Source organism: Malurus melanocephalus, unplaced genomic scaffold, assembly GCF_030028575.1.
Source record: "Malurus melanocephalus ecotype Western Australia unplaced genomic scaffold, MMel_1.1 scaffold_249, whole genome shotgun sequence".
Classification (NCBI taxonomy): Eukaryota; Metazoa; Chordata; class Aves; order Passeriformes; family Maluridae; genus Malurus; species Malurus melanocephalus.
This window is the reverse complement of record NW_026623481.1, coordinates 831,960-858,800: the sequence shown is the minus strand read 5'-3', so window position 1 is coordinate 858,800 and position 26,841 is coordinate 831,960. Positions and strand designations below refer to the sequence as shown.

Sequence of the window (26,841 nt, the reverse complement as noted above, 5' to 3'; positions counted from 1 at the left end):
GACASAGAAATGCTACCTCACAGCTTGAATATTAATAAGAGAAAATTTATGAGAGCCAACAGAGTAATATAATACAGTCTCCAAAGGAAAAGGGCATTTATTTGCTTAGCTCTTTCATCAGCTGTTTTCGGACACACACTGTGTGCATAAAATACAGTTATGCAACCCGTGTGGGTCAACAGCGGAAGGTTGGTTGCTTCACCAGGATTATAAGAATCTTTTAAACACAATGGTACCACAAATTAAAATGGAAATCTATCAAAACCATTATCGTCCTGAAAGCTTTGGCCACAAGCATAATTATTGTAGAAGGATGTTGTCCTTGGCCTCAGCTTTGGCTCAGTTCAGCTGGTGTTATTTGTATCCCTCCATGGCTCAGAGTTAGAATTTGCATGGCTGAGGACCATAAATTTTTAGAGGAAAAAATATGCTGTTTCCTTAATGCTAGCACTAGCAGTTTTGTATTGTTGTGTCGTGGTTTGTAGGCAACTCATTGGATAACAGAGATAGGAAAGGACTGTGTGTGGTGGCTGAAACCTGCCTTGAACCTCGGAAGGATTCAGATGGAGGTTTCTGTCTAGACCTGGCTGTTTGTGTCTGAGGCAGTTGCTTTACGGAGTCAATGTCCAGAGTTTTTGGGTTTAACTCTGAAGTAATTGTTTTAGATAGCAAAACAGTGAAGCAAACATTGAGCTGACATAAACTGCAGTCCATAGACCTAAATAGAACARAGAACAGGTGCTGAGTTTTTCCACCCTGCCCGTGAAGCAGGAAGTCCTGTAGGGATGAGAGTAGTTGAAAGAACACCCTGGATGCTGCTTGCCATCAGCAGGRGACAAATGTCCTTGGAGCTGCCCTCAGGAGARRCTCCACATTGAGCATCCTTGAGCTCCTGACAAAGGCTGAATCCTKCAGTGACTCCATTCTGGTGTTGATKATAAAYKACATTAAATAACAGGCACTGTTGGTTATTTTTAAAATGCTTATTTTTCTTTCAAYATCCAATTTTTCATCTTGAGGKAGGTAAATGAGTAACAAGTCTGAAGTCCATTTTTCCTCTCTTTCCATCCCCCAGGCTGGTATAGATGGAGAAAGCATTGGGAACTGCCCATTCTCCCAGCGTCTCTTCATGATCCTGTGGCTCAAAGGAGTTGTGTTCAACGTCACCACTGTTGATCTGAAAAGGTAAAAATTGTTCAGTTTAATTGAAAATAGTTGTATGACCCAGTGTTTGCAATATAGAAAGACCCTTCCAAGTTAAATCAGATTTTTATCTGGCCTAGAGAGCCTGTGGTGCACAACAAAATAGTTGGGATTCAGGTTTGGTTGTTGTTTTTTTTGGTTTTTTTTTTTTCACTTGTTTTTTTTTTTTTTTTTTTTTTTTTTTTTTTTTTTTTTTTTTTTTTTTTTTTTTTTTTTTTTCACTTGTGGAATGTTTTTATATTAAACAGGGTGCTTGGGGTAGTTTCAAAGTCTTCTAACCACAAATTACATGAGAGAAAAAAAAAAAGGGCAGACTGATTTTGTAGGAACTATAAATATCTGTGCAACTACCCGACCATAAAGATTAGTGATTTCATGAGTTTTTCTCTGCTTGCAGAAAGCCAGCTGACCTGCACAATCTGGCTCCTGGGACCCACCCACCTTTCCTGACATTTAATGGAGAAGTCAAGACAGATGTTAACAAGATTGAGGAATTTTTGGAAGAGATTCTTGCACCTCCAAAGTAAGACCTTCGGATTTTTTTTCAGTCAATATTCCATTTCCTAGGAATGAAAGATGCCCTAAGAAGTGTTCCTAAAAAGCACTCCTTCCTACAACCTTTACTTACAGGAGTAATATTTATTTATGAAACTTGCTGGCTTCAGTGAGATGACTTCCATGTGTGAAGGTTACTTGTGTGACTAATAACTGCAGAATGTTTTCTCTGTACACATTTCAGGATGCCCTTGTATGCAGAATTAAGGAGACCAGTGCTAGAAAAATTTTGTAGGGGTCTGGTGGCCACATTTTGCAAAGCTAAAAATAACTTGGAATAGATGCTGAGAATTGCCACAAAATATCTGTGCCAGGAAAAGCATTTTACAGTGAAAAACCAGAGGTTCCTGAGCTGTATGTTGTGTTAGGAAGGTTGGAAGGGAAGCTGATTACAGAGGACGMGAGGCTCTGGGGGCAGGAAAGTGCTCATTATTCCAGTCAAGAAATGACAAGAGCCCATGACTGGAAGTTATAACCAAACTAATTCAGATTAGAAATAAGGCCCAGATCTTTCCAGTAGGAAAAAGCTACCAATGAAATGTTTAGATTTACCAGATATGCCTTAGTCAAACATTTTGGACTTAATACAAGGATAAAGGGAAAAAGAAATAGTTGGCTTGTAAGTTGGGCCTTAGAATCTATGAATCAATCAAATTTGGATTGGTTCCTTATAGARCATTTTACCTTCAAGTAAATCAGCAGCTATAGGCTAGTCTTGAGGCAAGAGATCAGATATTTAAATTTTCTATACTCTGTTCCAAGACCCCTGAAGTCAGTAGGACTCATAAGTTTGTGTTTATCTTTCAAATCAATACATTCCTTTTCACCAAAGGTCTATAAAAAGCAATGCAGAGGCTATATTTATGTTTCTTCACCTGCTCAATCCTAACTCCCCTTGCTATTCCATCCTGGAGTTAATTTTCAGCGTAGAGGATTAGACATGACTACCATTCATAATGGAGAGAGCTGGCTGCCAGACAGACTCCCCTGCACCTTTCTGGAAATTTATGCTTCCTTCTGCTTTAAAGCTCATTTTGGATTGTGGTTACAGAAAGCACAAGTGCAATTACCTCTGTTCTGACACCATCATGTGTAACTCTCCACACGCCTGTCTTGACAGACAGATAACAATAGGGTTAAGAAGGTCTTGCCAAGCTGTTGTTCTGAGATAATGACCGTTAATTGCAGTTCTTCACGCAGGAGGTTTTTCTCTCTTCTGGTAAATCTTGTAGCCATTACTGTAGTACTGGTTGCAAGATGTTACTCTCGCACTGCTTTTGCCTTTTCAGGTACCCCAAGCTGGCTGCGAAGCACCGCGAATCAAACACTGCTGGAATCGATATCTTTTCCAAATTTTCTGCATACATCAAAAACACCAAGCAGCAGGATAATGCTGGTGAGTATGACCACTGCCAAACGTGCCAGGGAGTTTGTGTGCTTASAAGTGGAAAAATTTTGCCATTCTCCATTTTACTGTAAGCTCTGTTCAGATGACATCAGGTAGTGCTGCTGATCAGCTGGAGGTCRTTTGTTAGGTGGACTCAACATGTCCACAGTTGAATTAACCACATCTGTTGTAGTAAATAAAACAGGCACAGAGTTTTTGGAAGCCTCTTTACCATCAGCCATGACATGACTCCTGTCTATACAGCCCAATTTCTTCACCAGAACACGATCCTTTACTGTTTACTGGAAGAGACTGGTGGACTGTGCTACCTCTACTCTGCCCAGGCACTCACTGCTTAGTGCATGTGTGTTGGCTGGACCCAAACCTGTGAGAGCAATTTATACTTTATTAGATTCCCATTGGGCTCTTGGTCCCCTTATCTTATGATTATGTTATGCTGTTTAGCTAATTTGTTAATATAAACTGAGTTATATCAAGACATTTAATATAAAATAATTAAAAGAAAGAAGTTAATGTAGAAAATGTAATTGTGCTCTGTAAGCTCCAGATTTTCCTTCACGTTTGTTTGTGAAAAGACAGAGCCCCCCAGAAGCCAGATGCCATTCATATTTACATGGATCCCACACTGTCTTAGTAATAAAATTTCTGTTCTTCCCCACATTCCTTTCCCCTCAGAGAGGCAAGATTTCAGCAAGTCTGAGCTCCTGTTGCTCCTCAAAGCTGGGGGATTTACACATCCCTGTCCCTTGAGATGACCTAGTAGAATACTTGCAGTCCTTCACTGATGTACCTCCTACCTTATATTCCTGGTTTCACWGTCAGAGACCTAAGGCATGTTGAATACCGTGTGCTCAGATAATTCAGAAAAAACTAGATTTTGCAGGTTCCAGTTCTGCCACACATTTCATCTGTGCAATTATATTTCATTGCCTGGGGCTGACCCATGAGATAAAAGTGGGTAAATGATTTATATCRGATAACAATCTCCTCTGTAATATTTTTGTGTTGTTAACAGAAGGAAATAATTACAGTGCTTCACTTCTCAGTGATGCTAAAAACTTGGRCTTTTTGGCTAATGCTAATGGGGTGCTCAGCTAACCTCTGTAGGAAGTTGTAAAAGGAAGATAAATTAAGAGTTAGACTAAATAGATGTAACAATGAAAATGAAATATCTTGGCCATTCACAAGGAATTTTTATGGTCTGCTCTGCAACTCTAAATCTTCAGCTGTGCTGCCCCACATGCACAATCCTAACTCCTGCTTCTCAGTGACTGCAATATTCGAATCCCTGGATTTGAATATTCAGTCCCCACAAGGGCAGCTCCAGCCAGGAATAAATGGCTGTCCTAGAGGTGTCTGCATCTGGCCATAAGCAGAGCTGGAATTCAAGGTCAAATATCCACTATGGTGAGATAAGGAATCTAATTCCATGAAGAGCTCCACATTTTTAGAAGCTACAGTATGATTAAATGGAGCTTTCCCTAGTTCTGCATAACAATCTCTTGGTTTAGGTACTCTTGTAAATGACARTTAAGCACACCAAGGTTGTGGAGACAAGAGCTGTTAAGCTGCAGGAGAGCAACAATCTTTGCTTCCTGCAAACATCCTCACTCCACTTTTCTTAGCTGGTTCCTCCTCCTGTCTTAGCCAGACACACTGCACTCTCTGAATGTACTGATGCTCAACTTTCCTCYTCAAAGTAGAGAAAAGCTTTTAGCTTAATTTTTTTTTTTACAGCTGGAGTGCTGCAGTTCAGGGAGAATAAAGCAAAGCTGGGCAGAGTAGCACTGGTTCTTTCTATCATTAACTGAGTTCTTTCTGTCAATGAAGTAAAGTTCCTGAGGACCTTRGGGTCCCTGGGACTGTCAGTGCAGACCTCAATTTCAGCAGAGTAATTGAATTCCAGTTTTCAAGGGCTGAGGAAGAATGTTTTCTCCCTTATCCCAGGGACGTTTTGCTCACCTTCTGTCCAGTTCATCTGATCAACAGCAGTTATTSTGAAGGCCAATTTGTATGGAAGAGAATGAGTTAGTGAAAAAGTAGTTGTGTTAGATATTTTGAGCAGTGAAAAGACTGTGGGCAAAGAAGAAGAGCAGCACTGTGTACAGATTTCCTAATGAACGTAATTCTTTTTAATTGGTATTTTGTAAATTTTTGTAAAATTGCAACACTGATTCAAAYGGAATCTGTGCCCTGATCTGATGCATATCATTTTGCAACAGGTCCTGCTGTATTATTCAAAATAATAGAATATAATAGAATCACAGAATCCCCAAAGCTGGAAAAGACCTTGAAGATCATCAAGTCCAAACTTTGAATGTTCATGACCCTGTCGATTAAACCAGAGCACTGAGTGCCACTTCCAGTCCCTTCCTGAATACTTCCAGGGATGGTGACTCCACCACCTCCCTATTCTAATTCTTAATAACTCTTTTGTGACTAAATTCTTCTTGATGTCCAGCCTGACCCTTCCCTAGTACAGCTTGGGGCTTCCAACTGAAGTAAATAGTTTTGAAATCTTATTAATATTATAGTATATATTTTTATTTTATACATTTATTTTTATACATTGTAATAGTATTTTTGTATTATATTATATTATATAGTATTTTATTATATTTTTATCTTTCCTATATAACAGCAGTAGTAGTTTTRTATAGTTCTGTGACAATAAAAAACATTTTATAAACATAAAATGTAATTACTTAGATGAAGTCACTTTATCTGGCTCCACATAAGCAGGTGAGATCCAAAAAAGAATAGAGATTGTTGCTTATGATTATCTTAAATGGTTCCTGTAGATGCCAGCTCTGAGATAAAGGTGATAGATCTCATAGTCATCCTCTTTATCAAYTCCTAGCTCCAGCTGACTCCAGTGCTTGGCTCAATCTGGAAACCACACCAGTGCCTGGAACATCAGCTGCACATGATCAAAACACAAATAGAAAAAGACTTGTTATTAAGTTAAAAATAAGTTATAGAACCCAGATCATTATATGAACAATAATTTTGATTTATTTTTGTTTGGAATAGGGGAGTGCTGAATARCAAGGTAGCTAAATTAGGTTGTCTAAATTAACTCGAGAGTCAGGGGAGTGAATTCAATAACAGGTGGGATACCAGGACACCAGGTACATAGCCAAATGAATTTTTTTTTCCAGAAAGTGGAAGAAGACAATAAGAGGAAGGTTCKGAAGATAATAAGAGTGGTAATTGCTTGTTTTGGTGTTTGGGTCCTCGTATGAGAGTGAACAGATACAAGGAGACGTTTATACCTCTGTTTCTAAGATTGTGACCCCCTCTGCTGGCAAATATGTGAATGTATAAAACAAGCAGCGTTACACGAGCAGCTTTACAATCAGGRTGGAAACATCCCCTTAACAAAACAGGGCTCTTTCTGTCAAGACAGCTTCCTCTCACAAATGCAACGTCGTCAAAAGAGAAGTGTTTCATAGTAACCTGTCAATTTTGACAAAGTTTTCATGGAAAAAAACATGTTTTTTCTGGATGGGTTAAATTTACTTTGAAGTAAAAATGCTTTAACATTACAGAGAAAAATAGTGATTTTTTTCTGGATTCATGCAGTACTTCATTAGCCACACACCGTTATGTTTTATGCCTGGCACAGAAGCAGGTGATAACATTCTCCTGTAAGTCTGCATGGCAATATGTTATCGATCATGATTCATTTACTTACCAAAGGTATTTGGCAATGAGGCTGCCCTGATTTAATAGTTCCCTGAATTTCTGATTCTTTTTTTTCTGTCTTTGTTTTCCTAACTTTTCTGTCTTATAATATAAAAAAGTTGAAAGTTTTGGAACGGGCTGGCGAGGGCTGTAAGCCCAGAAGCAAACATGCTCATGCCATATCAAAGCCCCACCACTTTTAAGCTTCTTGAAAGGGAAGGAATTGATTCCAGATTCTCAGGATGTGGCAAGCTGTGTTTAAAGAAAGTGTGTGCATTTATTATTTCAAGTCAGTTCAATCAGAACTTGATTCCTTCCACCCCCTGTGCCACTTGATAATTTTATAACAGCCCTGTTTGAAGGAGTCATCTCCTCGTTGTGGGATTAGATCTGTGTCTCAGTAGCACGACTGGATTCTTCCCTTCTCTGGCTGTTGTCACCAGGCTTCACCCCTTGTGCCTAAAATGACAAATGCTCATTCACACTAGGACAGAGGTCTTTGAGAGGGTTCATTGACAGCARTCTTGAAAATTATTTCCTGGAAGCTCTTTCTCAAGTTTTCACAGTTTGAGAGGTTTTCGTTGCTTAGTGATTGTTTCATATCGAGAAGAAGTCTGAGCACAGGAAAGTAAACTGAGGTYTTGTGTGTTTACTTTGCTTCCTCTGGTTGATGCTGAGCAAGTCACTCAYGCTCTGTATGGTCACCAGGGTGGCAACAATTTATGTATTCATCGGAGGAGGATGAAATCTAATTAACTGGAATGCTGTGTACATAGTCAGCATCCTGCTTGTTATTTTTACTTGCGAGACTGTGTACTGCAAACCAAGGGGACAACCTGGAGCAACCACCCATTAACTGTCCTGCCTAAAATTGTGAGTTCTTTGGCTCATAGAATGAGCCCTTTGATAGCATGTAGGAGTTTAAAAAGTTGTTCTTGAATTGAGTTCTTAGGGGGCACCAGCTCCAGTGTGGGTGGGCGCATTCATTAGCGGTACGGAAGGATATTTCACTGTGCAGCTCCTCAGAAGGCGCTGAGCTGGGAGACCACCAACACAATTTCATGCAGAGGAATTTCCAGCCGTCTGACCAGAGGACTCCGCTTGTCTGGTTTGGATTTACATCAAGAGGCCAAAAATAAAAGCGCATTTAAATCATTAACTCACATGTGATTAAATGCCGTTCACCTCTCTCAGTAGCTCCATCACACTCTGTGGTTTGGTGCGTGAGGTGGGAAATGCCTCTCCCGRTGTGCTGTGTGTGTACACGTGCAGTGGAAATGCGCACACACGTACAGGGCTGGAATTAAACCTGCCCTACATCAGTTTTACACCGTGGAGTTGCTCCTGCTAAGCAGAGGGTCAGATCCATAGCACAGGTATGTGCACAGGCTGAATGGTGCACAATGATCCTTTCCAGAAGCCCTCACACGCCTCTYGAGATGAGCAGAARATCAGTTTCCTCCAAACCCCAGTGTAGAATATTTACAATAACACCAGTTCCATGGTCAGACCCTCTGTGGTTCTGAGGGGTGGGAGCTTCTGTGGTGGGGCAGCCTGGGACATCCTGACAAGTGTGGTCTGGTTTGGCTCCAGCAGCAGGGGACCCAAACATCTGTCCCCAAATCGTCCCTGCATGGTGGGGATGGGCAGGGAGTCACCTCCCTTCCTTCCAGCCTGGCTTCTCTCAGCCACAGGGGTCAGATTATAACTGCAGCTCTGATATGGCTTCTCCTGAATCTTTGGTCCTTCTGTCTGACCTGTTCCATGCCCAAAGACTTCACCCTGTGACCAGCAAAGTTCCTGGCAAAGCTGYTCTTGAGTTTGCCAGAGCAAGTTTAAAAATCTGTGTGAATGCTCTTGTATTGATGGGAAGTTTCCTGYGACAGGGATCTTGGATCAGACTCTAATTTGGGACCAATATTAATGCTTTATGCTTTTTGAAGATTTTCAAGGTGCCATATAAATATAAATAAAAATAAATAGAAAAATAAACATAAATATAAAAAATATAAATAACTCTAACTGTAACTATAATGATAATTATAACTATAAATATAAATGTATAAATAAATACAAATATCGTGTGTGATCTCTGTGTACAAACTTGCCATTACATTTTGTTCTTYTTTCTCTTTAGTTGAAGAATTTTTACTTTCCACTGCAAACCCCACRTCTGTCCAAGGCCCAGCACAAGCCACAATTTGTCCTGTGCTGYGACCATACCAAGTTTTCTCTGTCATGCAACCAGGAAGGACTAGAAAGATGGTTTTTAATTGTTTTAGAGAAAATTATTTGCTTTGTGATAGAWTATGTCAGGATGACAGATCTTCTAGTGGAAGGTGTCCCTGCCCAYGGCAGGGAGGRTGGAAATAGATGACCTTTAAGGTCCCTTCCAACCCAGGCCATTCCATGATTCCRTGCTGATTCCATGATTCTTTAATTTTGGCCTTTTGAAGCACAAAAAAAAGAGCAGCTATTTCAGAACATGTTAAACAAGTTTTTATTACTCCCCCTGAGCTGAATAACGTTGGGCTCATGGTAGCTGAAGTGCTTGGCAGCTTTACAAAACCAGCCCTAATATAAAAAATACCCAGTCTTTAAAACATATGTAAAATAGCTTTTCTGCAACATTTGTGGCACATAAAGTACCAAATACATGTTGGTGAGTGTGATATAAAGCTTTTATTGCCATTCATTTGGGATGACCCACATAACTCACTCATGATATGTTAATAAAACTGTTCACTCTGTCTCCTTATAAAAACACACATATAAAGACCTCTAAAACTGTGGTGATAGCTTTGTGCTAACTTGTTAAGGAGTGCTGCAAGTTGCATTTATCATCTGCCCCAAATTGCTTTATCTGCTTTCTGCCCAGTAATCAAAGACCGATTTTAAAATGCTCAGGAACAACAGTTTGTAAAATAAGTTTTCTTAAGAAATAACTTTCTGAAAGTTGTCCCCAGAATCATGCTGGCTGGAGGCCCACGGCCATCAGTATTCCTATATTCTGTCTGGTACCAGTGACAGCTTTAAAGACCAATATCTTTTGACCTGCCAAAACTGAGAACTGAAATATTATGCCATTAGAAGGAAGAGGTTTTCAGTTTTCTAAAATGATAATACACCATCACCTTAATCTGAGAAATATGTACCTTACAAGGGAATATTTCTGAACTTTATGTCTTTTAAGACCTTGCTAATTGAGATACAAAGATTTCCTGATGGAAATGTGAAAAACACTAGTTGAAAACAACACAAAAAGAACATTTTCTGTAAGTCCAGATGTGATCAGACTGCAGGGTCTCCAAGGCAGGAACTTGGTATGCCTGTTTAGCAATCTCAGATGCAGCCATTCTGAGAACTGTAAATACTTGCAATAAATTTACTAACAGATTCAATTTTCTGACACATCTGTGCTGAAGCGACTTCGAAGGCTTAGAATACCATAGGGAGGAAGAGAAAAAAAATGTATTTACATAAATTAAATTTATGGCACATGCTGAAGTCAACAAGGTTAAYGACATGATGAAATTAAGGCACGTTCTCAAGCCTTTGCTGAGTCAGRGCCTGTATGCAAGGCCAGGCCTAGACTAAAACACTTGCAGTGGGAACAGGAGTTGGCAGACGCTCTTCCTTAAGAGGGAATTATTTCCCCTGTGTGTTTGAATATTCCTCCAAGTGCTGCTGGCTTCACTGGGATGCTTTGTTCTGTTTCCCAGCCGAGCTCCCATGTGCACACAGGAGCAGTAGCACAGCTGGAAGTGGATTAGAGCAATCTGGGGCAGCAGTCCTGGGAGGAATTAAGCGTCTCACTGCTGGAATGGGAGGCCTAAATGACATTATTATTTAGAACTGAGTTTTAACTTCATTGCTSTATGGTTTTGCCCTGGTGGGTAACTCCCTTCATTACAATAGACTTGCTGTATCCTAAGTGTGTTCACCACCACCAGGACTTAGATGAAGTTGTGGCCTTACTCAGTTCAGTGACCAAATCTTATATAACCAAATTTTCAGGTTTACATCCCCAATTGGTCTGGATGTCCTGACAGGATTATTCACAAGCTTCTATTTAGCCATTGCAAGCTATCACATGATAGAGAGCCCAGCAAGTGGCTCTTGGAAGTCAGTTTGCTAAAATGTTGGTGACTTCAAAGAAAAAAGAATTGGCCCAAAGGGAAAAAAATTGGCCCAGAATCTGTTTTTCTCTAAACAGATTTTTTTTTATACATGTGAATGTTCTTCATAAAATAACAGAGAAAATAAGAATGAAAAATAAATGAAAAACAGTGTTGCAAAGTTTCTTCATTAGATCTTCAGTCATTAGCTTTCAGCTTGAAAACAGTGCTAGAGATGAGGTGAGAAAGTGAGAATTAGAGACATAATTCTTGTCAATATATCCTGATTCTTCTGATTGCAGAAAAAAATCTGATTTTCATGGACTTTGAGGCCAGAAGGATCTTTGGGTTATTTACTCTCATCTTCTGTAAATCACATCCCAGTCAGTTTTCCCCATTGAGCAAACATTCTTTATCCTTGAAAGGATTTTATTTAATTGAGCAGAGAATAGGTGTAATTGAAGTGTCATTGGTACACTGAAGTGTCATTGGCCTTTAAAGCTTTTTTTCCCAGTCCTTGAGAATTGTATTACTGTTTTCCTTTGACCTCTTGCTGGAATTCCCAATGCCTTTTTTTTTTTTTTTTTTTTTAATTGGGGACACCAGAATTAGGAAAAATGTTTTTAATGCTTGCCCTAGTTGCAACAGCGGCAGTGTGACCTCCCTACTAATACTTGAATTATTTTCATACATCCAGACTTAATTATAACTGATTTTGTTTCTGCTCCTTTCAGGGATTCTAAGTTGAGGCATAATCACAATGATCGCAAAATCATTTCATGGGGCTTGAAACAAAAAAATCTCAAAAGCACAGAAACAATGGAAAAGAATTAAGATGTGAGTCATTTGTAGATCTCATCCTCTCATGGCTTTTTGTGTCTCAGTAACAATTTATGAGCACAAAGGACAAAAATTTCTGGAAATTCTTAGTTAGATTTCTAACTAAATCTATTTGAGACTAAGATTTTCTAGGTGAACTGAAGGATTTGGGAACTTAATAACTTTAAAATTTCCTTCTCAAGTGCTGCTAGGTAGGCATTGCTGTGTCTCCCTCTCATGTCTTCACCAATGCTGGAATTCAATAACACATTTGAAGTCAGTGGAATGCAATTGGGATTATCCTGGTGTAAACAGAAGCAGRCTTTATTTTTCTACTTGCCCTGAAATTGAAAGAAATTGGTATTAAAGATTCAAGCACCAGCAACCAGTACAGGAACAAATTCCTCTGCTTAAATCTTGAAACACAAGGGGTCCCCACAGCACCGCTGCTAAAGCCCAGCTGCACTCTCTACCAGGAACTTCCTTAACTCGAACGCAGATACATGTRGCTGGTTTTCCTTTGTTAGTCCCAAAATCCTCTTATTTGCTCTTTGGTAGTAAAACAAAAGTTTACACTCTGAGTGAACACAGAGATAGCGGAGCGATAACCTCATGCTGTAAATAATGTGTGTTGATAATCTGCAGGGCTTGATTTTTTTTTATTAATTTTTTTTTTCCAAGTTCTTGAAGCAAATCATCTGCTGCTTGTCTGCAGTTACTTTAGGGACACCTGCACAAGACTGACATGGCAGAGGTCAGGATTAGGCCCTCGGGGATGTGCCCTAGAAATGATGCTTGTCACTTATGTGCTGCTACAGAGCCACGATGATTTGTGAAATGYAGGTTTGGTGCTGCTCTTCCTGGGGCACTTGTAGGCCAGTAGTTTTACATTCACTTGCTTCCTTCCCTCAGGGTTACTTGGACTCCTAAGAGATTTGGAAATGAAGCTTTGCTTTGCTGTTATTTGAACACCTGGGTTTTCTTCTTAAAAACCAGCATTTGAAGGTGCTCTGACTGCATTCTTCATGATAATGTTACGAGTATCACATTTATTTCTTGCCTCCATTGTAAAAATGGATAAGAAAAGGGAAGGAGGGAATTTGAGTTKGCAGCAAAACAAATAGAAACAAGCCAAAACAATCTTTCTAGATGCTTGAAAAACATGTTTAATTTACTTTTAAAGGCATTATTGATTCACCTGCTTCACTAGGTTTAATTTGAGAGTAGGACACATGGTATCACAAAAATAGGAATATGCCAAGACGTCTCTCATTTTTGTTATATTTGCTGTTTAGTGGCCAAACAGTATTTTTATTTTATTTTTATTTATTTTTTTTTTTGTTGTATATAGGAAGTGGTAAGGCAAATGATTTAAATTATTTTTCTAAGGTCATATAGAAAAGTGAAGAAGAGACTCACATCTCCTAAACCCTCTTAACCCATGGTTCTCTGTCAGGATAAGGTACTTGGGAATCAAGCTCTCAGACTCTCATTCCTTCTATGAAGTTTTTGAGACACATCTGTGAAAATATCCCGAACATTTTGGATGAAACTCTAATCAATCAATCCACCTTAGCACCTCCATTTCTCTCACTGGACATACACAGAATATACATGTGCCACATGTATGGAAAATACGTCCCAGTTTTTGCCTTTTTCAGAGCATGTCTGAAAGGGGATTTATGACCAGAGTTGTGGGACTGTTCCCATGTGTGCCCCTGTGTTTTTTGTGACTCACCCCACTCCTGTTGTAAGCTCACCCCAACACTGGCCAGGAGTAAAAAAACCCTTTTCAAGTCTCAGCTCTGAAGTGACAAGTCCCATCCTCTGTCTGGAGGATGAATATGAGCCCCCATCCCCTAAAACAACCCCAAACCAGGAGAAAGTGGAGTTGAGGAATGAGACACTAATTTATTTCTCCTGTGTACACAAGCAGGTATTTGTTGATTCATTAAGTGGGTAGAGACAGACAGATCACAGCTTTTCCGCATGGATGTGTGGGCATTTGCCTTTATTGTGGGAACATGAACAGGCCTCTTTTCCAATGAATATTGAATTATTTATCTGCAGTGGAACATCTTTAATAGGAGAGCTGAGTCACCCCAGAAACTCCCTTTGGCCCAGACTTAGGCATCTAAATGCCTTGGATGCATGGGAGCACAMAACCTTTATCCTTCTCTGCATTTCCAGTGGCTCTCTCAGTGACCTCCCACTCATTTGCTGCTTAGAGCTGGGGATTTTATGAGACAGAAACATGCCTGGAAAGGATGCTGCAGTGCTCAAATTGGCAATGTATTTGCCCTGTGGGGAGTAAACCCTAATATTTAACGAACTTCTAAAAAAATCTGAGGTATTATCCTACATCACTTGGGTGAACTGTGAAATTATATTCAAAGGGTAGGATTCATCTTGCCTGACTTCACCTCCCTGAAAGAGAGTTGTCTAGTCTGAGCTAGTCCTTTAGGTTTCATCAGTAATTCACGCAGCAAGAAGGGCATGTGTGGGGTGAGTCACACTGCTTGGAATCAGATGTCTCAGGCAGTGGGATGGAATTACCCTCTGGAGATGCTCAATCCCTCTGAGCACAGAGGGACCCTACAGAGCCAGCTTAGACGAAGCACCTGACTCTTAAATGGCTGAGCAGAAATCAAGGCAGCACTCAAATCCCAAGGGTTTTATTGAAATCACAGGGGGGAGGTAAACTGTTCAATATGGAGTAGAGAGTCATGTGTACTGCAGTCACAGCWCCTCAATGGAGAAGAATTGATCTATACAGATTAAAGTTACAATACTCTGTTGAGCCAGCTTGCAAGAGAAAAAAAAAGAACAGGATGGAGAAAAAAGAGTGAAAATATGAATCTTTGTTTTTTAATCAGACGGTCAGACTAGTATAATGATATTATTTTCTTACCTTAAATTGCTGTTTCTTAGCTGGTTCCCTTCCCCTACCAGAAAACAGTATTGCATCTCATATAATATCAAACTGTGAATCTGGAAGTGATCAGGAAAGGTGGTTTGTTTTTTTAAAGGAAAAATAAATCTCAGATTGTTTGATTGAGACTGTGAATATTTATGTACTGTTCCCCCTTTTCCCTCATTGCGTATTTCACCAAGTTCATTTGCGTGTGTTACGGGATAAATCTTACTGGAGGGCAGTGGAAGAAAGCAGTAAAAAGGGAAAACATCAATCAGTGATCCAGGGTAGCAGCAGGAATCGTTCATTTTTGTACATGGATCATGGTTTGTTGAACTTGCYTGGGCTTGACAATTAAGAACCTTGCAGTTGTGCCGAGGTCAGCCTCAGGTAGTTTCAGATGTTGGCTACAAAAAACAAGATGTTGCTGGGCTTCAATGGCTTTGAAGCCTTGTTGTCACAAGGATAATCATTTAGAAAGAGGACCATGTGTATCTGTTCTTGGAGAAAATGTTTTGTGACAAAAGGTTTATTTAATAAAAATGCCATGGGTGGTGTGAGTAACCTGATTTATTGCCAAATGTGGGTGGAATTTTGTGAATAATAACTTGCTTTGGAAAGTAAATGTATTTTCTCTCAAACTTACTGAAACAGAAGGTTATTCTCCTTTTAAATGGCAATGATACTTTAATTTTGAAGATTACCAATTTCTARAAGTGATGTGAAAATGATTGACTATCTGGGCATGATTTACTTAACCAACCCTCTCCAAACATTACTTTCTYGTTTCCATGTTTGTTTGGAAATCTTGCATTACTTTGCTTAAAGTTTGCTTTAAAAGCTAACTAGTTTTGCTCTCTTTTCATATAAATCAAATAGTTTTTATGCTCAACTTGCTTGAAGAATCTATTGTTCTTGCTACTCTGATTGTGCSCTCTGTGCCTTGCATCTCATTCCATAATAACTATCAAGTGAAATCCTTATCCTGCAAGGAGTTCCACACAAACACATAAAAAATGAGTCATTTCACCTCATTTTAGCTATTTTAAATGTAGGTAGCCAGTCTGCCTGTGAGACTGAGAGAGAGAGAGAAAGAGAGATTGAGGCTTCTCTGGTGGTAATTCAGCTTTTCCTAGGCTACTATTTTAGGATGGAATGATTTGCCTTCCAGTGGCTCATTCAGGCCACAGAGATTGGTGTTTATGTGCTTTGTCTGCTTTGCTATTTCTCCTTGTCCCAACATTAAACAAGGAAGGAAATATTTGGAGTTCAAGGAAGGGGAAAAAGAGTCCTCATCTGACCTCTGCAAATGCTGTGGGTRTGGGCAGCCTGAATCAGTTTTACTTTTTCCAAACCATTTTTCTTTTACTACTTTCTAGTTACTTTCCATTTTGCTTCAGCCTTATTTGACCCACAGAAAACAGAGATGGAAACGACCGATGACGCTGGAAGTTTTATGGCTTGTATTATTTCAGGGGTCAGATAAACTAATTGAAATAGTCTCTTTTGGCTTTAAAAGCTGCTGGAGAAATCCTAACCCCACTGAAGTCAACAGCAAAACTTCCACGGGCTTCAGGATGGCCAAAATGTCACCCTGAGTACCTATTAATGAATCTTTGTCATCTGGCCCTGTGCTTGACTTGCAGGATTGCTCCAGGCRTTACATTTTCCAATGTTTTGTTCAGATGTGGTATTAAGTACTTCAAGGCACAAGGATTTCTCTCTGTCCCCTGGAAATACTGCACAGGCTAATAGTTTAAGGAAGTTTTTGCCTGAAGAGTTGAGTAACAGAGCCAAAGTCTGTTCTTGGTTGAACTGACTGAATATGGAATAGCTGAATATGGAATAGCTTGTTGACAATGCAGAGTTACTCCTCTTTCATGTCAGTGTAACTGAGAGCACAATTTTGCCAATTATTAACTTTTGTTACATTATTTGTATTTCTGTGCATGTCAGAATTTGTTAATCTCATTGTTCAACATCAAGAAACCTTCTGCTGAAAACAGAACGTCATTGTGAATTAGGTATCATCAGCTAAATTGAACCTCACCCTGTGCATTTGACAGATGGTAATACATTCATTAAGTGTTCTGTGGTTGCTTTGAGGTTGGAAAGTGCTATTTTTCTGGCTTCTAACTCAGGATTCTTAAATRAAGTTGTTTAAAATCATAGTTTTGAAGGGAGAAGAAAAATCACAAAAAGCTCATGAGGCTTTTTTATTAATATTGTTGTTTACTATTGGTGGGATGACAGGGCAGGACTGTGATTGCTGGAAGTTGTCTTTGGCTGCATAAGTAGCCCAGCATGAAGCCGAGAAGGCTGAGAGAGATGGTTCCACCATGGATTTTGTGTGTACAGGGGTAGAACTTCTTGGAATTTGAGGTTATAGTAAATATATCCCAGTGGAGGCAATAATATGCTGGTGCCTTTGTGCTTGGTGATTTCACTGTCCAGAAAAATGGTTTTCAGGAGTTCAGACATTTCAGCTGCTTCAAGGATAAGCTGATGGCAGAGCTCCTCTCTCAGAGCTGGTCACATTTGGGATCTCTGTGTTCCTACTGAGAGTCTGCAGGGTGGGGAAGCAATTGGAGGTAGAAATTTCAAAAGCAGCCCAGAGCCATGTACTCAGGCTTGGTTCTGCTTGGTGTTGTAATATTGAATCCTCCACCCTGATGTTGCCAAGACAGTGCAAGGGTGACATTAAATACTTTAGGAAAAGTTCTCCCCACAGCTCATTTAGGGGTCACCAAAAACAAATGTAGAAGAGAAAATCCACTGAACACAGAGGAAGCTCTCAGGGTGTTTAATTCAAACCTGTTATTTTAATTTACTCACTTCAGGGAAGATTAATCCCACCCATTGGCTGTTATCAGCAAACTTATTTAGTTATTTAATGATGTTTCCCACAGAACAAGTTGCCAAGGGAATTAGGTGCTTAGCCACTTMTGAAACTCGCTGTGGGTGGTACTCTCACAAATGGGAATTAGTAATTTTTCAGTTCTTCACTTATTTTTAAACATCTTCATCCAGTCTGGTGCTGTSAGTGGTGCTCACATGGCCCCTGCCCTGGGGAGTGCATCCTCTCCCCTGTTTTCTCACTGGAGACAATGTGGAGAGCCATCCAGATTTTCATGAAACAGCTGTAGTATGGGAAGTTTGGAATTAAATCCAAATTTAAGGAATTAAATCAAGATGAGTTTGGTCAGCAGTAGGAACCCAGACAGTTCTTTCCTCAGGAAGAGTCCCAGAGCATTCAGAGCTGTAGGCTGTTCTGAAAAGGTTGTTTGAATTTCTCCATTTGCAATTTTCCACCTTTCACTTAATACTTAAATATCTACCAKGTAAGAGAGCAAATTAGTTTCTTTAAACACCCTCCTCCTTTGAGTGGGGATTTCCCCAAATACCTTCTCAAGGAACATAAGATTTCAAACCATATGGATAAATCTGAGTGTGTCAGGGCACCTAGAAAATAGGATTTGCAACATGGATATTTGCATATGGATTTCAACCGTTGACAGGCTTTAAAAATCTGACCCAGTGCACCTAAAATCCATTTGATATGGCAATTTTTTGATTTTAATTACCTTAGTTTTTAAAAATTCTGTCACTATTTAATTGGAGGGTTCTCTCTTTTCTATTATTTTTTCTATTTTCCTGGCTGTTCTGAGGGATTTACTAGGACCAGGAGAGTTTTGATTAAATAAATGGGATCATTGGTGTCACAAGTAGTTGTTCTGTTCTTGACTACCAGGATAGAAGATGGTCCTGACCGTGTGGCGATTTCATGGTGAGATGTCAGGATGCTGTGGGCTGCAGCAGAGCCTGTGAATTAGGTCACACATGTATTGAACCCTGAACATATGCTTATTTCTGGCCCAAAGCTGCCGTATGCAAGTGCCAAGGATGAATTCAGATAGTTGTTTTTCTCACTGTCGCAAACAGGCTTCACTCCAGGCATTGTTTTTGGGACAGCCATGACGCACTTTGATAGAGCAATGAGAGTAAAAAAAAAAMCCAAAACCTAATAAGTTCCAGAAAATTATGTAAACACATCTCACCTTCTCCTCCTGTCTCTGTGCACACACCTGACTGACCCCATGGACTGGCACAAAGCATCAGACGTTCTCCTGATCCTGGAATATTGCTCAGATGACTTGGAGAGTCAACAATCCTACTGGGTGAAGGGAATTCTGGGAGACAGTCAGCATTGAGCCAGTTCTCTAAAATCCAGATGAACAAAATTGAATTAAATCACAGTTRATTCCAGCCCATTGTCTGTAAGAGGACACAGTCTGAGGCTGACCAAGAGAAGGAGAACTGTCCATTCAGCAGGTGTTACAGGTCAAACCAAAAAGAGATTTCTAAGTCCTTTTGAGTGCTGCCACACTCCCCAGTTCCTTCCCTCCTGTGGAAATTGTGGGACACAGGACAGCTGCAGGCGATTAAAGGCACYGCTGCCAGCATCTGACAGCAGAATGTCAGTGTCAGAATTCAATTTGAAATGATTAAATGAGGGATGGCAACACTTTTGTTTTATGGATGGCAGCACTTCAGTCGCTTTAGATGCTCYGCTTTCAGAAATAAAATTCCTTCCCTCCCTGCTATGTTTGTGGGGGTGTTTTCAGTTGGATTGCAGTCATTTCTCCAGTCAATCAATTAAGCCAGGGTTTGCCACTGTGTCTCAGAGTCAGCCACAAAAGAGCTGGTAGGGTTCCCTGGTGCTGGGCCAAGAGCCTTCAGTGGGAGCAAGGCATCAAGAGGCTTAATGTGACTTCCACCRCTGGCACAGGTTTAATGGATGTTAGGGCAGCAGAGAAATCATGTTCTGTGGTGCTCAGCTCCTGCTCTCTCAGTGGCCCTGGACGTGCTGCCTTTCTCCCTGTGCCAAGAGCACAGGGGCAGCTGACAAAGAGCCTGTGGAGCTGCCTGTGCCAGCAGGGCTCTCTGTACAGGGTGATTGCTGCAGCCCTTTGGAGCTCCTGTTGTGGCCCATAAATATTTTTAGGACCACAGAATCATCAAATTGTTTGGATTGGAAAACACCTTAAAAGACCATTTAGTTGCAAACCCCCTGCCATGGACACCTCCCACTATCCCAGGTTGCTCCAAKCCCCATCCAACCTGGCTYTGAAYACTGCCAGCTTCTSTGGCCATCCTGTTCCTGTGCCTCACTACCTCACAATAAAGAATTCCTCAATATAAATAACCAAATTTCTTCTGTTTCAATCTGAACCCATCGCTCTTTGTCCTTTATCTCCATAGGCCTTGTAATGCTACACCACCTGAGTAGCTCTCCCCTAAGTTCAGGGGCAGCAAGTTACTCAGAGATATAAGATTTTACAGTATTAGGCCATTAATACTGACTCCAGGCCACATCTGCAGCAGGTATAAATCACTGCAGGTAATTTTCACCAGCTGAAATTCTGGCCCTAAGCCCATGAGTCATGTTGTTATTTTTTCACGTTGTAAATTCTTTCTGTTCCTTATTTATGTTGCTTTAGCACTTTGGGGCACTTGTGGGGGACCAGGACTCCATCATGCTTGTCACCCTTCAAACAGAAACACGGAAGACCCTTCTTGCCCCCAAGTGTTTGCAGTTTAAGTAACACACAAACCCACGTAGAGTTATTCAGATTTTTTAAAGTGCCTTATTGCAAGCAAGTTTTTCTGTTATCCTGACAGTGAAGCATAAGAACACAAATTCCTTGCCTGACTGAAAAATTTGCACACTGCTGTAGAGGTCTAGGTGGGATCTGAAGACTGGAGCCAGCAGCAGTGTGGGACATGATCTTCAGTAACCAAACTAAGAGGTTTGGAGTCTCCTCTCCATTGTGAGACCCCATTTGAGACCTCTCAAAAAGAGCATTTTCACCCAAGTTGCACCTGAGTTAAATGGGAATTGTAACACTGGCTAATRCCTCATTTATAGTATGTCTTTCAGCCTCATGGAGCTCTGGTTAACATCTTTGGAATTGATATTGCTTTTAATTACTCTGGAAGGGGGTTGAAAGAAGTAAAACTAAGAATTGATGGAGCTGAAGTAATGCTAGAAAATGCAGCTTCATTGCAGTTCTACGTGGGTGGTCAGAAAAATGAAGGAGCAGTATACAGGTTCCAGTTCCTGTGTATGGCTTTCAACAGACCAGAAGAATATTCCAAGGAACACATGTTTTTCTGATGTCATACTGACAAGTTGTTTTCTGCTTCTGTGATCTCTTTCATTGCTTTTTGTTGTTTGTCAGAGAAGCCATGGCACAGCAAGGTCCCTGTGTCCCTTTTCCCACTGCAGGATGAGCKTTATCCTCWGGCAGATGTACCTTGCTGGGCTRCTTTGCCCAGATTTTGTAGGTTTTRGAACATGAATTAACAACAAAGAAATTGGTTCTTGACTTTTTTTCCTAGACACTACCATAGACATTGACAATGTGTGTTTATAAACAATCCTTATTCTGCCCTAATCACATATTCTTTGCTTTTTTTGGCAAAGCTCTTGAAAGGGGCTTGGTGAAGGCTCTGAAGAAGCTGGATGACTACCTGAGAACTCCCCTGCCAGAGGAGATCGATGCAAACAGCACTGAAGAGGATAAAGTRTCTAAACGCAAGTTTCTGGATGGGGATGACCTGACACTTGCTGACTGCAACCTTCTGCCCAAACTCCATGTTGTCAAGGTAAAAAATGTCATGAGATGGTCCAAGAAGCCTTATCTGACACTGATGTGCCTTGCTCTGACAGCTGAGTCCTGAAGCCAATGTGTATTTCACACATTGAGTCCAAAAAGAGCACTTTGAAACACACTTTCTCCTCAGTGTTTCCTATATGTTACAGGGAACTTTAGGACATGGGAAAACTGTCCCATCACTAATTAGTGGCAAAGACAATATTAATTTCTAAGGTGTCTCGTCTCTTTATTTTTACTCTCCTGCAAGAAACACCAGTCTTTCATATTAATTAGTTCCTAATACTYTTAAGAAACATGTCAAAACTTTAGTCAGTTCCCACCCATTTGTAACTTCAGAGCAGCAGTCCATCTCTTTGGGGAATATTTATTCCATCTGGTATTTCACACAGAGAAGTTAAGAAATCAAAGTCACTGCCGAGGTCCAGGATTTAAGATGTTCTATGGTTGCTGGTATAGTGCAAATCGTGTACATCATCTTGACTTCGAAATGTTGCATTTATTTAATTTATCAGATGACATGTTGCTTTAGAGTAACGCAAGTACCTGGCAGACCTTGGCAAGCGAGCAAGCTAGGAATTAAAGCCAAGTCATGCATCTAATTTGGCTCTGTGAGCCAAAACATAAACTGAGCCTGGGAGCTGACTGCACACATGCAAAAAGAAAAAAAAAACCCAACCAAAAAAACCAGAAAAGCACATAAGTCACCAGGTAAGAAATGTGATAATATCCTCACAGGTTTAACGCTTTTTTTGGCTTGTCTTCATTGGCGACATTGCAGTCAGACAATGCAAAATGAATGTGTGGCCCCTTACTGTTTTTTGTCTCCTTGGGATGAAATGAAAGATGTCAAAAGAGACTTAAAATTTTTCTCAGACAAGCATAGCCATAGRATATTGCCTGAAAAGCAATTTACAGATAGAAGAAAAGGGTAAATTATTTTTTCATTTGATGGAGGATGTGTGCTGGAAATTTTGAAAATGTTGACTTAAGTTGCTCAGCAGGTTTTATCTTCCCCATATGCGTGTGAAGCAYCATGGAAGGCAAGAATGTTTAATTAAATGCAGTTTAGGACAGGATTTGGACTTGCATACACCAAGTRGATCCTGGTAATAAAAACAAATCACAGTCGTTTCTGAGAACATGACTATCCTAAGAAATCTGAGATGGAAAACAGCTCTACCATGTGCTTTAAAAATAAAGGGGAACTCTGTGGCACATATGTATGTAATTTATGCCCAGGAACAATTTTATACTGTCAGAAAAATTAGAGATTGGAAGCACTCATTAAATTAGCTAATCCATCCCTTCCTATCAGCTAGTTCATTCTGTCACCACAGGCTTATTCTGTATGGTATATTCCTACAGGGAAAMTGAAATATCCCAATCCAGCAAGGTACTTAACCAACCAACTAGCTTTAAGTACAGATTAATCCCATTGACTTCAATGGGACTGTACAGGTGCTTAAAATTAAGTATGCACTTAACTATTTTCCTGAATAAGGGCTTGAGTGTTTTTAGAAATCAAAAATTTGCCTTGATGGACAATTTCCTAGTCTAACAAGTCTTGAAATAACCATTTTCTCCCTCAGTTTATCCCAATGCTCCTGTTTCTAATATATGCTAAATCATCTTGGTTTCCTAATCATGGTACTCATACCACCCTGAGTTTTTCCTTTTCATGAACACAGATACAGCCTTCCAACAGCTGTACGTTGTTATATCCTCTGACACCATTGGTCAGGAGAAATACATTACATATATTAAAAATACAATACCATATATATGTATAATAATGTTAAACATAATAATTAATATGAAAATATRTAATAATCATTACTAATGCCTTTCTCTTAAATCTGTCTTGCTTTTTATGATTCAGCYCCTTCTTATGTGGTGTCTCAGATTTAAGTGATGTACTTAAGACTTGTAAAAAAGCTCCAAAAACCTCAATATTGTAAAATCAATGGACTTCAAGTACTATAAAAGTTGCAATTTGGTAAGAGTAGCTTTAGAGTGTCCTTAGGCCAAGCAGCTGCCTCGCAAAATAYGGGACAACCAGCAGTCACTTCTCAGGCTTTTTTATGGTAAGACCCCAATCCTCCAAACCTTCCTCTTGCTTGCTATTAATTATATGACAGAAAAGAGCAAGAAGCTCCCTAAGAAGGAACCTGGAGATACATCACCAGTGAGATGCCTTTTTTCACGTGTTTTATCTTTGCTTTAGATTGTTGCAAAGAAATACCGCAACTTYGAGTTCCCGGCGGAGATGACGGGGCTGTGGCGGTACCTGAAGAACGCCTACGCCAGGGATGAGTTCACCAACACCTGTGCAGCAGACAAAGAAATCGAGCAAGCCTAYGCAGACGTGGCCAAGAGGCTCAGCAAGTCCTAACTGCCCCCAGCYGTGGCTCAGTATCCCCTTTTACAGACTCTTCTCCTTGTTGCCTTAAGATGTACTTTATCCTTATGCTGTCTGGTTGGCATCGCTATGACTTCACCTGTTCCAAGTGGGCAGGGACAAATCTGCCTCTCCCTTGAGAAAAGAGAAGGCAGCTCTATTGGGGGTGGGGGGTGGTGGAGACCTTTTGAAGTCWAACCCAAAATCTGGCTGAACTAGTATTATTTGCAATCAGTATTGGAAATGAATCCACATGACTAGTTTCTTGTTCTGTGTTCAGGATACATTCATGACCTGTATTCTTTAGASTTTTAAAAATAGCTGAAATTTCAGGTAAGAGAGTTAGAAACACATAGGACTGGTTCTTCTCTAGGTTATTTCAAGGACRCTTTTTCCCCCAGTTCTATTAAGATCCTTGAGGCATGAACAAAATATAAGAGAGAGAGAGGAGAAAAATAGGAGTTTGACCCTAAAGCAGAAATGCTCTTAGCAGTTATATTTAAATAAACTCTGTGAATGCATCTTCTGTCTTAGCAGGCCCAGGAGTTTATAGGGTATTTATTTTTAACTTGGCGCAAGAGGGGGAAGCCTGAGCGAATATGTCAGACTTGCAGATGCTACTCTGCATAAAATTTGCATGGTGTTGTTGGATCCGAATGTTTAAAGCAAAAGAGAGTGAATGAGCAATTGAACAGGCAGCCCTTGGAAGAGCAGGGCCTGTGCCAAATGCCCAGTGGATGTGCTGGTGGGTAGAGACAGACAGACACAGCAATAACAGGGGCAGCAGATTGACTCCAGCACCCACAGAGGGAATTGGCACAGCAAACCAAACCACGTAGGATATTGTCATCTTGACTGCATGGTTGCCAGTTCCTTTATAATTGCTATCTTGGGAAACTCACATCAGCAGCRGGAAGCTGTCGCTGCGCACGGATTCCAGGCAGGGGAAGCGCTTTCGTCGCCTTGGGCTCCAGATGGGTCACTTTCAAGCACTCATCATCTCACCCCAGGAGGAGTTTGCTCTGAGAGCCTCGAAGSGGGCAGGCTGGCACAGTGAGAGGCACATTTCCAGCCAGGAATTCAGCAAGAGTGCTAGCACAAATCTGGGCATGATGCCTCAGTCCTGCTCATCCAGGCTTTACCCATCCCAGTTGATAATTCTGAATTAGGGTTTCTTTCTAAAAGAGATTGTTTTGCTCTATCTGCAGTGCCTGCCTGGCACATCTGCTTCACACCAGTGATTATTTGCACGTTCCTTTAGCAAATTCAGAATGACAGCTCTTTCCCTTGAAACTCGTGCTCCAATATGTACAGCCGAGCACATGGCTCGCGGGTTTCAGGTTGGGGGGGATTTGCTGCTGTTTTAAATGATAAAATAAAGCTGAGCTGTAACCTGATGTGGCTCCCCTTCTGATCAGAGCTGCTGGAGCTGCACTGATTTGAGGGGAACCCCAAGCTGGTGAGCTGTGACCGAGGGGAACCTCACAGCAGACTTGTTCRCAGCCAGAGAGCTGGGAAAGTGGAACAACATTGAAAACCAGCCTCTGCTGTGTGATTCTGATGACAATCTKAAACCATCCTGTTGCTTTGGTGGGATTATTCCACTTTTCACACTAACCCAGCTGGGAGTAGAATGTTGCTCATTGACTGAAGAGAGTTTGCGGTTGGTTATTGTTTTGTGTGCAATGGTCAATTTGTTCTGAACTTTCAAAACCTCGGAAGAAAATCCATGAACTCCCAAGTCTTCTCCTAGAACGGGCTATTTTAGCAGTGGCTAGACTGGAGGGCAAAGGCTTGCACTCTTTAAAATATTACTGAGAAATCAGCTGGCTCAGAGAACACTGGTAGCAGCCAGAAAAATGTAATGAGATTAGAAGTGTCTAAACAAGCACATATGGCTTGTTAAAAACATTTCTTCATGAGATTGGAATTATTGTGATATTATTCTTTTTCTTTTAAAAATAATTCAGACAATTATTTATTTATTTATTTATGTCATTTGACTCGATCCTTTCTGTCTGTCTTTCTAGTTTTGTTTTCACTCAGCACGTGGGTCTGGATGGCTCAGTCAGTTTAGAAAAGTGTTATTATCAAAGCTCTGCAAATTCGTTCCCAGTGAAAAGTCTTCGATCAATGGTCCTGGGGATTTTTTACTTTCAGTATGATCCTGTTGATCAACAGAAAGTACGTTTTTCCCAGTTGTCTTTTCCTAGGTTTTCACTTCAATCAGTAGCTTTGCTTAGTCACAGTTGCAGTGAATCTTTGAATAAAAGACACTGAATCAGATGCAGACTCTTGCTCTCTGATTATTGTTTAGCTTCTGAAAGAAGGCTGTCCAAACATGCAGCAGTTCTTGGACAGGTGAACCAGGGTCTGCCCTTGATTTTCTTCTCAGAATCTTCACTGTTTTTCTGAATCTCATAATTCTGAAATGCTCTTATATGTTTGTCTTTATTATTCATAGAAGAGGGACAAATCACAGTCTGTTGATTTAATTGACCTCAAATTGCATCTGTTTTTTTAAAAATTGTGCTTAAAAATGGTTRGGCTTATATTAAAAGAAAATGAGCTATAAGTGCAATGAGCTTTTTCTAAGACGATTTGCATGTTCTTCAAATATTTTTAAGATTTCATAATAAAATCTGAAAATCCTCATGCTAATTTTCTTTTAATTCATTACAAAAAAAATTTCTTACATATCTTTGCTTTTCAAACAATATTCCAAAATGTCTTGATAAAATAAATTATGGATATGAGAAAATATTAGAGGAAAATGGAGCAGTTTTCAGCTGTGGTGCCTGTTCTACTTGAATTCAAGTCTCATTCTGCATCCCAACTTTGCATTTTGTTCATAACTCTATTACTGGCTGATCCAAGATTGTGGACATGTWCAGGCATTCCTTGACCTTTGTTTGGGTTTGAAATCTAAGCTCATGTTTTCAGATCTGTAACTTTCACTCACCTTTGTGCTTTTTTGGCTTTATCCATAGCCAGAAGCAGGAAATACTGGAAATCCTACATAGGAAAGTGTTTTGCTAAGATTTTAAGCTCARTTCTCA

The 26,841-nt window shown here is 40.2% G+C and overlaps 1 protein-coding gene across 1 annotated transcript in view; it reads left to right on the top strand.

The window, feature by feature from the left end:
- Window positions 1-26,362, top strand: part of CLIC5 (chloride intracellular channel 5) — a 51,639-nt gene extending 25,277 nt beyond the window's left edge. The window contains exons 2-6 of the mRNA XM_057375451.1: window positions 1,076-1,185; window positions 1,601-1,726; window positions 3,048-3,154; window positions 21,192-21,373; window positions 23,609-26,362. Of these exons, the coding sequence (XP_057231434.1) occupies window positions 1,076-1,185; window positions 1,601-1,726; window positions 3,048-3,154; window positions 21,192-21,373; window positions 23,609-23,776 (693 nt within the window). The 3' untranslated portion in view covers window positions 23,777-26,362. The remainder of the gene's footprint in view (window positions 1-1,075; window positions 1,186-1,600; window positions 1,727-3,047; window positions 3,155-21,191; window positions 21,374-23,608) is intronic.
- The last annotated feature ends 479 nt before the right edge of the window (window positions 26,363-26,841 follow it).